Source organism: Carya illinoinensis, chromosome 3 (genome assembly GCF_018687715.1).
Source record: "Carya illinoinensis cultivar Pawnee chromosome 3, C.illinoinensisPawnee_v1, whole genome shotgun sequence".
Taxonomy (NCBI): domain Eukaryota; kingdom Viridiplantae; phylum Streptophyta; class Magnoliopsida; order Fagales; family Juglandaceae; genus Carya; species Carya illinoinensis.
Genome location: NC_056754.1, coordinates 53,770,053 through 53,785,407, shown reverse-complemented (window position 1 = coordinate 53,785,407; position 15,355 = coordinate 53,770,053). Strand labels below are relative to the sequence as shown.

At 34.7% G+C, this 15,355-nt stretch overlaps 1 protein-coding gene across 1 annotated transcript; it reads left to right on the top strand.

Annotated features, from left to right (window-relative positions):
• Nucleotides 1–10,140: 10,140 nt before the first annotated feature.
• On the top strand, nucleotides 10,141–14,939 carry LOC122305322. Its single transcript, XM_043117742.1, has 4 exons — nucleotides 10,141–10,300; nucleotides 12,019–12,073; nucleotides 14,080–14,132; nucleotides 14,371–14,939. Exons 1-4 carry the CDS (start codon nucleotides 10,221–10,223, stop codon nucleotides 14,705–14,707), a joined length of 525 nt encoding a protein of 174 aa, XP_042973676.1. The 5' UTR covers nucleotides 10,141–10,220; the 3' UTR covers nucleotides 14,708–14,939.
• Nucleotides 14,940–15,355: the final 416 nt, after the last annotated feature.

Here is a 15,355-nt window from a genome sequence, read left to right as displayed (position 1 = left end):
GTGTTTGATTTGTGCTGAAGAATAATCTAGAATTCATAAATCTTATAGCCTAATATTAGATTTTTTGTCTGATTTAAAGGAGGACTCAAGTGTTTGCTGCATGCTTTGAAATGGGTTTGTTCGAGTTTTATTGTTGCGCTTTATTTTGGAAGCGAATTGTCTGCTTGGTTGCTGAGAAAAGCTGGAAATAGAGTGAATTAAATGTTCGGTCTTATAATTTCTTGTCGAACCTGGATACGTATAAAAGAAAAAAAAATCTTTTGGGACCTAGAAAATTATACAAAGTGGCCGGATTCATTTTGTCCTGCTTTGGTGTTAGGAAAAAGATAAGCTGAGTCTTGACATATTGGTATATAAATGCCTTCTGTTTTTTCCCTTCATTTATAAATGTCCAGGAAAGCATGTGTCTCTTGTTGTGGCTCTTCTATTCTAGTGGTAATGCACTAGAATACATCATGTCTTGATTTGATGGTGATTGTTTTGGGAAAGAAACCTAGGTAGATATGAATACCGTAAAGAATGAAATATTAAGTCATGGGCTGGGAAGTCTGAAGACTGGGAGATTTTTCTACATTGTGGACTTTTGGGTCATTTATTTTGAGTAAGTGCTTACAGATTCTAACAGAAATTTAATTTAAAAGGAGTCAAGCATGAAATTGCCAATAGAATATGTAACCTTGTTATGATGTAATGGATGCTAAGGTGGCAAAATTGTGTTAAAATGTTAAAAAAACAAAGTTCAATAGAGTTTTTGTTTAAATCCTCAAAAAAATATTGGTAAACTCTATACCCTTGTCACATAATTTAATTTATAAGAAGATAAATTATAATATATGTTATGAGCATTACATTATTATGTTATACATATGGAGGAAGTGGGTGGAGTGAGAAGAATAAGGGAAAAAAATGAGCCATAAGGTACAAATTCTTTGTTATTGGTTCCCAGCTTTGCAGTTTGCAGCACAATGGCATTTAAGGTTTTCTTCTTTCTTTTTTGTTTAATTTTTTTAAATAGATTTTATTTTATGGGATTATTTCTGAAATATTAGCATAATTAGTTGCCATCTTGGAGGCCCTAGCTTTGGACACAAGTAACTAATAAATAATCCATTTATTAGTTACTTGGAGGCCCTAACTTTCCTCCAATATTAATGATCCATTTTGACAAACAGAAGCTTTGTTTTAAAATAACCTATTCAATTTGGAATCTTCATTGAATTGGTCTCTCCCATTTAAGGCTGAAGTAATTAATGACATTGTTTTATCAAATCTTGCTATCTAATTTTTTCTTTTGTCATTTTCAGTTGGAAATAGAATGGAATCATGATATGAATTCAAAATTATTTATTGCAATTTTGACACAAGTTTAAGATCTTCTAAATGAAACTTAACCCAAGTCTCATTTAGAAGAAATGATTTTTTGGTAGAATAATTGTTATTTTTTCCCAACTAGTAAGATTGTGAAGCCCATTTCAGAAAGATGCATGGCATTAATTCATTCATTGTTTTTTGTTACATGTAAAGCCTTTGCTATTAACTGGAAAATTCCAGCTTTTAGCTTCCATAAGTTTTAGTTCATAAGTGGTAAAGAGATATACTTCCCAAAAGCTTCTTTCAGTATATGCATGACCTTAGTCAATTAATCATAAGGGCAGAGGGTGTTGTATTTTTCTGACAACAGTTTTTGTGGCATTGGATTAATATAAGAATATGTCATCATCCACGACAACGTCTTCTTCCTCTTTTGCCAAACAAAATCTCCCTCATCCATTATGCTTCTGTGAGATAGAAGCCCAACTGAGATTCTCAAATACTCAAAATAATCCAGGACGTCCCTTTTTAAGTTGTCCAAAGTACAACAAAGAGATAACTAAATTCAACTTTAAATTAAATTATTGTGTTTGATGTGATGTTCATCTAACATTTTGCTAATTCTTGTGTATAAAATCACAGGGCTTACCATATTGTAAGTATTTCAAATGGGTAGAGGGCCATGAATACAAGATGGCGGACCGTCCAGAAACTGATGCTGAATTTTGCAGCAAGGAGAAAGAGCTGAAGATGTTAGTCAATGAGATTGAAAAGCTCATTATTGATTTGCGTTAAAGAGTAGACGAATTCGAGTTCGTACTATCCAATAGAAATGAGGAGTTATTGAAGGAGTTGGTGGCTGTTGTACGTGAAGCTGAAGTTAGACGTGCACGCACATTAGTCCGTGTGTTTTGGGCTTTAGCATTTGTTGTAGCATATTTCTTGGTGATGCATAAGTAATTTCAGATTAGTGTTAGAATTCTTGAACTCTAGCTGTGTATGTAATGTTTATTATATGTAAGTGAAACTTGTGAATCATGTACAAGGGAACTTGAAACGGCTACCCTTACCATGCCCTCTTTTGCATTTTCAAAACTGTTTTGCTCGTTGGAATGGAAATGATACATTGGATGGATGGGATGATAGAATATGGTAAAGTAGCTCATTTCTTGTATATGGTAATGATTCATGGGATGGAAAAGATAGAATCCTTGGGTGTTTTAGTGATGTAAATGTTGAAGTTATTTTGTATTGGGAAATGATTCATCTCATCAATGGGAATTTAATATCTAGTTACATGCAATATTTTGTGTCCAACAATCTAATTTATATAGAAACATGTAATATTTAGAACCCGAAAATGCATCCTGGAAAGAATTTATGCTCTAGGCTGGAAATATTGGTGCAACAATAATCTTCTCCAATATTTAAAGTCATTCTAACATTGAGCAATTGCCGTATCCTTCTAATAGATGTGTTACCATTACAACCTTTTAGGCAAAAAAGCTTTTCCAAAAACATTTCTCACAAGCAACAATAATAACGAATTTCTTCATTCAGATTAACTTAGTGAATGATGGCCATGGGCATTTGTGTGGGATTCATCATGCTGTATACTTCTTTTCGTGGTGGGGTCATGAATCAGTACCTGCACATCCAAATTACAACTTAGAAAAATTACACATTGTCTTGCCTTTAATAAACACTATAATGGCTCCCAAGCACGAAAAATATATTATGAAATTTGCTATTCTCCAACCATAACCATTGCTAACGCCTTGTATATGTAAATGGATCCAAATAAATTTTTTTATAACCACAACAGGAAACACGATCCCATACAACTACCCCTTTCTCTTCCACTAAAACTATCTACACTTTAACAACATGAACTTCTCCTTTCCTGGAGCAACTGCTTGGATTATCATGTAATATTCTAGAGAACATGCATGGGTCCAACAATCTTTTATACTGATATTGCAGTAATAAATATTATTACTAGAAAGATGCTTCATTTCATATGTCAATTTCCCAAGTACATGTATATTAAACCTATTCAAACTCTTTCAAGTGGTTAGAAGCATGCTAAGTACCAACTAATTGTGTTACCAATAATATCATAATGCATCACCCACCATCCACCGGTTGTGATCCATCCAACCCAAAGAACACATGCAAGGAGTAATATGTGTTGTCGGGTCTTAAGTAACCATATTACATCAATATTACGTCTTGACAAATAAAAGATTGAATTTTTACCATTTCTTGACTCCCGATCATTGATTCTTGGCGCTGGGTTTGACATTTTTCAAGAATTGAGCTGTCTTCAACAAGCTGGTCAAAAACAGTATAACAAACGTTTAGAAATTGGAGGCCCAAGTCTGATTTTTATCAAATAACCTAGCACATTAAACGGTAGGTTGATTTACAAGCTCATATACCTGCGACAATCCAACATCACAAATATCTTTATCTGACGGTCCAAATAAATTCCTGCAAGTGTCCGGCAATGGTGTATCTCCTCCATCTCTCTAAAATAAAACAAGTAACATAACACATGTAGAAACAATGCATTAATAACTTATAAAACCAAATAAAGAAGTATATTTATTTGTGCGAATCCATAGTGAAGTACCTGTTTACGTTTTCCCTTGACTGTTGCATTCTTGGCCTTCGCCTTAACTTTCCTTATCTCTTTTTCCATGGTCGATGCTCTCCTCAGAGATGGTGGTCTGCCTTTCCCTCTTACTATCAGCGGACTGAGTACTTTATCTGAACCCACACATGTAGAAACATCCGGTATCGAAGGAACAACATTGGAACCCGTGCATGTTCTTGATGGAGGTTCTTGGTTGTCACTATATAACGCAATCATTGAATACAACTTCTGTGTAGCATCCTCAGCATGTTTTTTTGAACCCGCAGCGTGAGTAATTATCTTATAACATATATTCAACAGAGTATAATATCTGTTAGCATCTGCTTACTGAGCTTCATCCTCAACAAGATACGTCTTGACACCACCATCTCTCTTAAGTAATTCTGGAGCCAAATCTATTAGACATTGTAGTTCTTGCTGGACTTCCCTGAATTTTGCATTCGTGTATAATTCTTGAAACTTCTTTTCGATCGGAGATCTAGATATACAGGGAATGGTCACGCTAAATGAGTGAAAGTCAGCGTTATTTTCATTCTCAATTTTCTTCTTCAATGCGTTGTCAAACTGGTCGACAAACTCTTTCAAGTTTGTCTTCGCGTGAACATAACCATCAAAAAAAGCATTCATGCTCTCGCTCCGCTGCGTTGTACTCATCCCCGCCCAAAAAGTATCTTTCAAGAATGCCGGTACCCAATGCTCACGCTCAGTGTATAAACTTTTCAGCCAAGCATTCTCCTCCAACGTGTAAGTGCTGATTAATTGCTCCCAAGAGCTTTCAAACTCTGCAACATTTTGAGTGTCATACACACATTTTATCAAAGCATTTTTCATCCCACTTTTGTAGGCAGAATAGGAGGAAAAGTTTTCAGAGACTTTTTTCAGTATATGTCACAAACAAAATCGATATCGACTCTGTGGAAAGACAATAGCAATAGCATTCTTCATTGCTCTGTCATGATCTGTGATAATAGTTCTAGGAGCTATACCATCCCTACACTGTAACCAGGTCTTGAATAACCACACAAATGTTGCCGTATCCTCACAGGATATTAATCCTGCTCCCAGAAGAATTGACTGGCCGTGGTGGTTTACACCAACAAATGGTGCGAATGGCATCCCATATCTATTCGTCAGATATGTGGTGTCGAATGTAACCACCTCACTGAAAGATTCATAGGCTGCCCTACTACCGGGGTCTGCCCAGAAGACATTCTTTAACCTCCCGTCGTCATCTAAATCCATCGACGCAAAGAATCCAGGATTCTTGTATTGCATCCGTAAAAAATATTCCCGAAGCGCACCAGCACCACCAGCGCCAAGTCGTAAATGTCTTGCCTTATCGATGTAATTCCGACAATCCTTTTCCAAAAACGGTAGGTTTTCGAAACCTCCCGCGCCAACGACAAGAGATTCGAAACTCTTATTCATTCGGATTCCGGCCAGATCATTTGTATCTAAGACTCTTTTTACAGAGTCACTAACTTCTCTGTTACATTGAAAGAAACGAGATTTTTTTGGACTGAGGCCGTGGTTATGAATGTTATTAACTGTTGTCAACTGATACTTTCCATCTATCTTTAAGACATTAATCTTCGACTTACACTCCGTTTTGCCTGTCGGCCGTGGCCTGGCAACATTCAACGTTCTATTACGGGCTTTCCCATCACGAGCACAGTCGAGTGTGGCATATCTGACAGTCCCATCATCTCCCTTCTCAGTTTTTCTTATCATCACCCCAAATCCAATATTCTTAGCATACTGCTTGTAATAAGTCATTACTTCTTCAAAAGAGTTAAACTCTATCTTCGACTTGGGCTCCTCAATCGTGTCACCACCAACCTCATCATCTAACTGACCTGTCTCGTTTATTCCATCCTCAGTTTCAATCGAATCCTTGGGTATATATTTGTTGCTTTCTTCAACTCTAGCGGAGGTAGATGGACAATCAGTTTCAGCCCAATTAGGAGACAAGTCTTCTATATCACCTCTTTCGCTTACGGCGGATGCAATAAACACTATAGGAGTTGGGTAACCATCATTGGGCTAAAAAGAAGAAGTTAAATATTTAAAAACATACATGACATTAATCTTAAAAATAAAACATAAAATTTATAAAAATTCAACAATACAATTGTATCACCTCTTGAATATTGCATGGATATTGGTAGCCATCTGGTTGTTGCGTTAGAGGTGACCACGTCGAAAGTTCCCCATAGTAACCACCCTTGTGCATGTAATTTCTGAAGCTTACAGAAGTTGACGGTATGTCCTAACATGTTATTACACAAGTTATTCATGTACTGTAATGCATAGATATCAACCCAACGTTGTCATACAAATTTTAAAAAAATATAACACACCGTGGTTGGGAGATTTGAGCTAGATGGTGTTAGCGGAGCTGCGTGTTCTTCCCCTTTTTCCATGATTCTCGAGTCTGCAATAAATCAAGTATAGCCATTTTATCCATGTCCATGCCAAAAACACGACCCTCATTCACTACAGAAGTTGAGGTCAATACTGTCCCTCTTATTTCATCACACTACAAAAAATGCTTTATAAATTATAAGTTTCTTTCGATCGATTTTGTAAAATAGAAGAATAAAATAAAAAGAAAAAGAAAGAACACACTTCCCGAACTTCCTCTCCTAGGTGTAATCATGATTTTTTAGAGCAAAAGTAACTCCAGTTGTGGGTCTATTATGGTAATTGTTCAATGACAAATCTTTATATTCTCGAGCTTTAGCATTTTTTTGATAAGTTATATTCTCAACCAAAATGCTGATATAACTTATATGGTATGTATTACAATTACAAGATGGACGACAAAGATCACTTCACTTCTCTTGTTTGCATTATTGCCGAGCTAGTTCACATAGCATCTCCGAAAATATTTTTGAAGCAATTTAATCATTAGGAGGAGGGTTTTCAAAGTTCTAATGATTCTAAAATCAGATTCTAAAATGAGATTCTAAATGATTCAAGACTGAGAATATCTTATTAGAGGGCAAACCAATAAAGTTTAACAGAAATCGGACTTACTAAAGCCAATAGTCTATCTTTTCACCCTCGGACTTCACTTCATTAGTTTGCTTGCTTATCTTCAAATTATAAACAGACTCAATGCTCTCGTGTCCAAACACAAAGCACCAACAGAGTTACTTCCAGATTTCACCATCACTTTAGGCAAGGGTCCCTCATAATTTTGTATCAAAAACCACAGGAAAACGCACCACACATGCACCACACATTCACTGATCCCAGACAACACCCCCGCTCCAAGTGCCTAATTTAATAACATGTTACAACACAGTGAATAATCAGAGACATGGATGCACGTTGCACAACCAAAAAACGCGTGTTACAGACCCCAGCAGCATATATTTCCTGCATGGGGTCTAAATTGAAAAGATTTCCATTTTTCCATTCCTACATTGTTCTTCCAAACAAACAAACAAACTTACAACATACCCACCCACTACATTGTTCTTGCCCACACGAAAATCCTTTTCCTAAACCATCACTGGAAAATCTTTTGGAATTGCAACAGACCCACACACATTGTTCTTGCCCACACGAACAGCACCCCCAGCACTATATAATACACGATTTCTGGAAGTTATGCAAAAAATAAGTTAAAAACAGAATATCACTGCGAAATGGGTTTCCGGAAGCTTGCAAGAGGAAGATTAAACTGAAACTAAAAACAGAATACCTGAAAAATCTAGTGCCTTTCCGGAATCGACGGCGACGGCGACGACGACGACGACAACGTTAGTGTGGTCTCAAAATGGGTTTCGGCGCTCCTGGAGTATATCTCCGCTTCTGGGTTTTCGAAAACAGAATAGGTTTCAAATCTTCCTAAAACGGAAATGATTTCCGCCCTTTTTTTTTTCTTTTTTTTTTTTAATATGTCGGCTGACGTGGCATCAGCCGATTCCCCAACGGGTACGCATCGCCGTGTACCTGTAGCAGTATTGATATAATATTTATGATTCCTAGGTTCATCTCTCTTTATTTCCTCTTGTTCGATCTGCCTTCTTTTTTTAATATATATATATATATATTTTTCCTTCACAATACACACATTAATGAGTACTTAGGTACCCATTTTGTAACACTGAACAACTGACTAGACTATATGACAGTTTCTGGGTGTGTTTGTGAATGAAATATGTGAAGCCTTCTTAGAGGGTTAGAACAAAGCCCTTAGCATGCATGGCTTTTATTCTATTAGTTTTAGGATGAAAGTTTCCAACCCACTTCGGGTGATGCTACTTATAATGCCATGTAGAAACCTTATCATGACAGCTTGAGGTTGAATTATGTCTTTGTGGAAGTGTTGTAATTAAAAGCAGGCACATCTCCTATATATTATCTTTCAGGTCTCTGCATAGAGGATGAGGATTTTAAACCCATGTGATAAAATTTGAACTCCCATACTAGCAATATGCAGGAAATCAATAAATCAAGAAAGGTAGGGAAAGAGATTCTCTTAGCATCCAAATGGAGCTTGTTTGGATGTTAAAAGATTTATCAGATTATTTGTAAATAGTAGTAAAATAATTTATAAATAGTAATGAGCTGTTTGTGAATAATAGTAAAGTAATTTGAGAATAATTGTATTCTCAAATAGATCTAGAGAAGTTAGAGAATGAATGAAAAAAACATAATGCTTGAATTACCTTGAGTAGACAGTTCTACAAGCAGATAAGGAATTATGATCCAAAATAACTGGAGGAGAAGGAATTATATATAAATACCATAAGACTTCGTTTGGATGTTGAGATGAAATGATAAACTTATGAATAGTAGTGAAATGATTTGTGAATAGTAGTTAAATGGTTTGAGTTAAGATGCTTTATGAGGTTTTGGAAAATGAGAAAGAAAAAATTGAATAAAAATCTTATAAAGTTAAAATATTATTAAAATATTACTTTTTAATATTATTTTAATTTTAAAATTTGAGAAAATTGGTTTATTTTTTATATTTCGTTTGAAAGTTTGAAAAATTATAATAATTAGGTAATGATTAAATGAAAAAGTTGAAGATTTGAGTTGAAAATTATTTATGTTTGTAGTATTTAAATGTTAAGATGCGATGAGATGAAATTAGACCATTTTGCAATCCAAACTATGCCTAAATGTACAGGTGAATGTGGGCAATATTACCAACAAGGGAAAAGAGTAAAATATAAGCCAGCTCTTCCTATAGCCTATTTTGAATTTGAATACATGGGTGCAACATGATCTCGGAGGTTGTCCAAACTCTTATCTGGAATAGATCCTCTTAAGTTTTTGTCGGGATTAGATGGCCTTGTGTGGGGAAGAAATGTATATAAAGTGGGCTCTATAATAATTATTGTTATCAATATAAATATTTTGAACAATATTAAATGAACAATAAAAGTTATAAGCTCCATATTATATGTTTATCTCTCACTTTTTTTTTTTTTTTAATACATTTAGAGGATGGAGGTTTTGAACTCCAATCCTTTATTTTGGAAGTTAGAGATTATGCCAATCAAGTTACAAGTCTTTGACAATCTCTCTCTCACACTTGATATTTTTGAGTTGACAAAACTTAAAAAGATCTCGGTCACTCGAGATTTATGTCACGTCTTTGACAACCTCTCTCCTATTCGATATTCTTAAGTTAAGACAAAAATTAAAAAAAAAAAGATCCTGGTCACTCTTATAATTTTTAACATGGATAATGATACACCAACAACTCATTCACAATTTATATACAATTTTAAATATAATAATATTTTTTATTATATTTAAACACATCAAATCATAGAAAAAATTAAAATAAAATTTAAAATAATATTATTTTATTCATAGTTGTACGTAAATTTATCATTTTCTTTTAACATAAGGTATGGGTGTACGAGTTTTTTGGTTGGCTTTTGTTGATCATAGTGGACCTTTGTTAGTGTGGTATTGGGTAAAAAAATATGTAAGCATGTCTTCTTGGGCTAGCTCAAACTGCAACTGATTACAACCACAGGGGCTATGATGTGGTGATTTTTGGGTATAGGATGGATTTGAAATGGCCCATATGGCCATGCACGTATGTATGAACAAAAAACGATACTCGGGTCAATTCAAGTATTGAAATTACAATTAACTATTTCACCGTCAGCAATGGCTCTGTACTGCCCCTAAAATAAGGGTAAAATCGGATTTCTGTGTTTAGCCACCTCTCTCTCTCTCTCTCTCTCTCTCTCTCTCTCTCGCAACACGAACAATGGAAGCCGTTTACGACTCTGTACGGGCAAAGGAAATGGATCAGAAGAACCAGCAGAAGATGAACAAAATCATTTGCAGGTGAAAACCCCATATGTATATAAATATATATTGTATGTATATGTGTATGTGTGGATGTATGTAAGTGTATGTTCTTAAAGTGGGCAGCTGTGTAGTGATTATTTGAATTGCTTCGTTTCTTCTCGATCAAAGTTGGGATTGCTTTGCTCGCTTTGAGTTTTTTGGAAACGTTGTCTTGTGCTAGTGAAATCCGAAAACTACTGTGTATAAGTGTTTTGTCAAAATTTGCTATCGTATTTGGTCGCCGGACGTTATGGAATACTAGGACATGACTGATAGCATCTGGGAAATGGGAATTTTGAACTAATTGACTAAAACCCATCTTGTAAGGTTGAAAGATTGTGTTTTAGTATGGTGTGAATTTAGGAGAGGATTGTGTGGAGAAGGAGAGGGAGTTCTTACCGGAGGCTTTATAATTTCACCAATTAGGATTGTGAATTAAAATGCTATTTAATATATTTAATTTTGATGGGATTTAGATTGGAGTACAAGGGAATTAAGATAAAGGAACTGCATCCTTCGAATAGCAACAACATCAAACGAAATATTCTTGGTCGATAGCCGACACAAAAGCACCAAATGTTGGTGGAGGTCTGTTATGGGGACATTGGCAAGTTTATGATCTCCATGAAGAGCATACTCTGGAGAAACTAATGAGATTTTGGCAGAGTGAGGTAAGGTTGCCGAATGGGTTGACATTGTAGCAAGCAAGTGGTGAACTAGTGAGATGCCAGCTGAGTGGAAAAGGTTGCTGGATGATGTAATTACCAGCAGGAGACTATTGTGAGACGCCAGTGGGACAGGCTAGGTTGCTCAGATAGGATGCATGAGGCAAAAGAGGCAAGTTGAGAAGTTTGAATTGTGTTGTTCATTGATTGGTTGGTGTCTCTCTGTCATGAGGCGTGATTTATCTATACACTGTCATGGAGCTTGCTAGCTGCTGATTAATTGACTTAATTTTGAAGTCGCAAGGATGTTATTGCTGTATACATGCTTATCAAAACAAGTTATTGCTGTATACATGAAAGTGGTAGCTGTCAAATGTTAAGTTTCTGTGTATATATCTCCCAGTTGACCATTAGAGATGTGATTTCATATATGCTAAAGTGATTGGTGAATTCCTCTTCTGCTTTCAAATGTCATTCAAGTGATATTCTCTCACTTTTGCTGTCTGTCACAAGGTAGTAGATATTTGGTTGACAGCATTTGATTCAGTTAACGTGTAGATCTAAAACCTAGAATTCTACTGTTGATTTCAACCTGGCATCACTTTAGTGCTTCAATCCAATTGCATACTTGTGATGTACTTGGAAGGTTGGTTAGTTTCTTGCCCTGAAATCAATTTCATAGCTTGGAAAACCTTTAAATGCTGAATTTGGTTCAAATTCAGGGATGGGTTGTGGACCAGAATTTATGCATTTGAGTTGGTATGGAAGAGACATATGCTGAAAAATCATATGGTTTCATTTGCATTTAAGGATTTAAAACCAAGAGACTTCACTAGTAATTTTTACTTTTTAGTAATTTTTTCTTTTAATTTGACCATGTTGTGACACCCCTAGAACTCAAATATTTGCTATATCGATGATTTGGATGACTGCTCTGGACAAGTTCGGAAACTTTTTACTCTCTCTCTCTCTCTCTCTCTCTCTCTCTCTCTCTCTCTCTCCCGTTTTGTGTTGAAGGATCTTTCTAAACCTTTCACTGATTAAATTTAGATACGAAGTCATAAACCTTCTCAAAGCAATGGATCTAGCCAACATGATTCTTCAGGTCTGTGCTCTACTTCAATTTCTTTAAATTATTAAAGACAATGGAGCTCTTCTTTCAGTTCTTCTGAATTTCTTGATATTTCAATGCCACTTCAACTAGTTAGGTTTTAATTTTTATTTTATTTTATTTATTTATTTTATGACTTGTTCACTGCTATTAAAATATCTAAAACTGTTTGATTCTTCTCTCCATCCGTTTTTAACAATTTCATTTTTTTCACATTCTTTATCTTGATGTTTTTGTTCTATACTTGGTTTCTAAAAACATATAGTTGAGTGGTAGTTCAGGATCTTTATATCTGGATTTTAGGCATGTACACGGAGTTAATGCTTGTTCATTTTCCCCCACCCCATAGCTGTGTTTAAGGGTTCATCTTTTAGATAGATCATGAGCTTTGATGTAGCCCATATAGTTACATACAATACAATCGACCATGCTTCCTAGTTGGGAAAGGATAACTTATGTTTTGGAAATCTGGTTATCTTTGAGTTGAAAGTAAGGCACCATTAATTAGTTAAGAGTATTGGTTGTGGTTAAAAAATAGATTTTAAAAAATGTTTTCAGAAAAAGAAAAGAAAAGAAACTCGCAAAGAAAGTTCTTTCAAATGGAAACAGAAGACATCTAGCTGTGTAAAAATCTCAATCTTTTTTCTTTTTTCTTCTCTCTGTTTTATTTATTTTAAGAACAGAAAATAGTTGTCAGATAATTGCTCCAAGCTTGCACAGTGTAACTAACTACTAAATCAATATCATCTATGCTATAGATTATGCACTTTGATTTGTGTCTACCCTTGTGTACTATTGTGTAGTTGGCTGGTGCCTCCTAGGCATCTTTATAATGGATTTACTTTGAACAAAAAAGGACCTTATGTTGGTTAGGTGCGTGTTAGGTGTTGTTATAACTGAACCAGCATATGACTCAGCTCCTTGCATTTTAAACTCAAGACTCATAACGTTAGAACAATGATCAACGCATAGATAATAAGGTCACACTTCAACCATTCTGACCCTATCCACATTCTTCCTTGGTATTAGCATGCAGAATGAAATATGTAAAACTATAATGTCTTTCATGTTCTTTGTCCTCCTGTTTCAGTATCTTTTCATATGCTATATCGGCCATTTTTTCATCAATCTCTATTTTCATCTCACTGTTTGCTGATTCTAACCAGACATCTTTTACAATCTTGAACAATGATGGTGTGTTTTCATGGGATATTTATATGGAATGATTATATTACTCTTATGTGTATTGCTCTTACCAACACCAGTGCTAGGTTTTTAAGATGCTTCTTTTGTCTGCTCAATCTCTCTAATACATGGCTTTTATCATATGCATTTTTAATTGATTTTTAAAGTTTTTCTCTCTTCTTTTCTCCAATCTCGTTGGTATGAAATAAATATGTTAGTAGTTTATTCTTGGAACTTACTGATCCCCACTGTGCATGATTAAATACCATAGCAGTCATATGTTTTGACCAAGTATAATTTCCGTAAGGCCACATTTATCTTGGTGTATACAGAATGGAGTTCGCCTTCATGGAGATTCATTTATTAGTGAGAGCAATATGCTTGTTGACAGCTTTTGTTGGATCTGTATGGGACTCCTGGATAGATTTGAACTTTAGATATTGCATCTGTCAACCCAGTTGATGAATGCTGAATTTCTTGGCAGTACTTAACCATGACCATTTGTGCGCGATCCTCCGATAAAGAAAACAAAATATTAATTTGGTGTTTTCTTTTTGTAAAACATTGTTTAAAGTCAATACATATTTTTGTTCAAAAATTCACTACTATGCATCATTGAAAATGGAGCTTAACATTTTGACTTTATAGGGGTTTCTTAAATCACGAGGGTTTAGAGGCATTGCTTTTCCTCTGAGCGGATCAATTTGTGCAATCCTCTGTTTGTATGAATGAAAACCAAATAAGTGGCTTAGTTGATATCTGTCCTTTATTGTGAGGATTTTATTTCTAAGATATATTAGTTCCTAAAATGACAGATCTCTGGTCCCATGCATGGAGATGTTATCATTCTCACTTTGAGGCATCCCAGGTTTGTTTTCTTCATTCTTTTCAAGTGCTTTATGTCCCCATAAGATTAACACAAAATTATTTGTAAAACAAACAAATTAATCATGTCCTAATGCGATAGTTAGTCTGGTGTTTAAGATTGCAATGGAACACTTGGTCTTGTCTGGCTTTAGTTATTTCACAATTTCTTTTCATATGTGCATGAGGTTTTGTGTACGAACCAATGTATCACTAAAATTTTAATGTTGTTTTATATGCAGACCAGTTCGAAGAAGGGTCAGTTTCATTCCAAATATCAAGCTCCTTGTCGGATTTTCCATCTTCATTTCAGAAATCTTTTATGTTTCCATCCACAATGAACCCATGAACCAGGAGAAGAGGGCACTTTTGATCTTAATGCTTTTTATTGGTTCCATGATTTTTATTCTATTGATTGAGATGTCACAGCTGATTTCCCATAGACTTGCAATAGAAGAACGAAGGCTGCTCCGTCTAGTTGGGTGGATCCAGGAAGCCCTAATTATTACAATGTCTGGCACCATGATTTACTGGATTTTGAGAACACCGGTGGAGCCACCAGTGCCTATTCCTGCCTAAGTGCTGTCAATCTTCTTTCACAGTTTCATTATTTTTTTTTGTGATTGCATAATTAGCTATTCTTTTGTTTTGTGTTTATTCTAGTTGTGCATGTTGTAAATCTATGGCTGAGTATTCATTTAGATGGCTTTACAAGTAATCGAGAATGATATTATTTGTGTGTATGAACTATGAACCACAAATTCTTCACAGTGCAGTTTATATTTTAAAATTGAGGAGGTACTATGGAAAATCTCGTTGTTTTGTTTGGTTGTATCATACCTTGACATTAGCGCCGTAAATGAATAAGATTAATACTCTAAAAGCTATTTAGGATCAAGACGGGTTTGGGAAGTAAGATGATCTCATCTTATTTCCAAATTTTTCATAATTTTCTTTCTAAAAATCATTAAAATATATACACTTTTCAATTTTAAATCTTAAACTTTTTCATCTAATCATTACAATTTTTCAGAATTTCTAAACATAACACAAAAAATAATACTACTTTTTAAAATTTTAAAACAAAAATAGTATTAAAAGTTATATTCTAACAATTTTTTAATTTTATAATATTTTTATTTAAGATTTTCTCTCTCATTTCTCAAAACATAATAAAACATCTTAATTCAAATAATTCACAACTATTCACAAACCATTTCATTATTA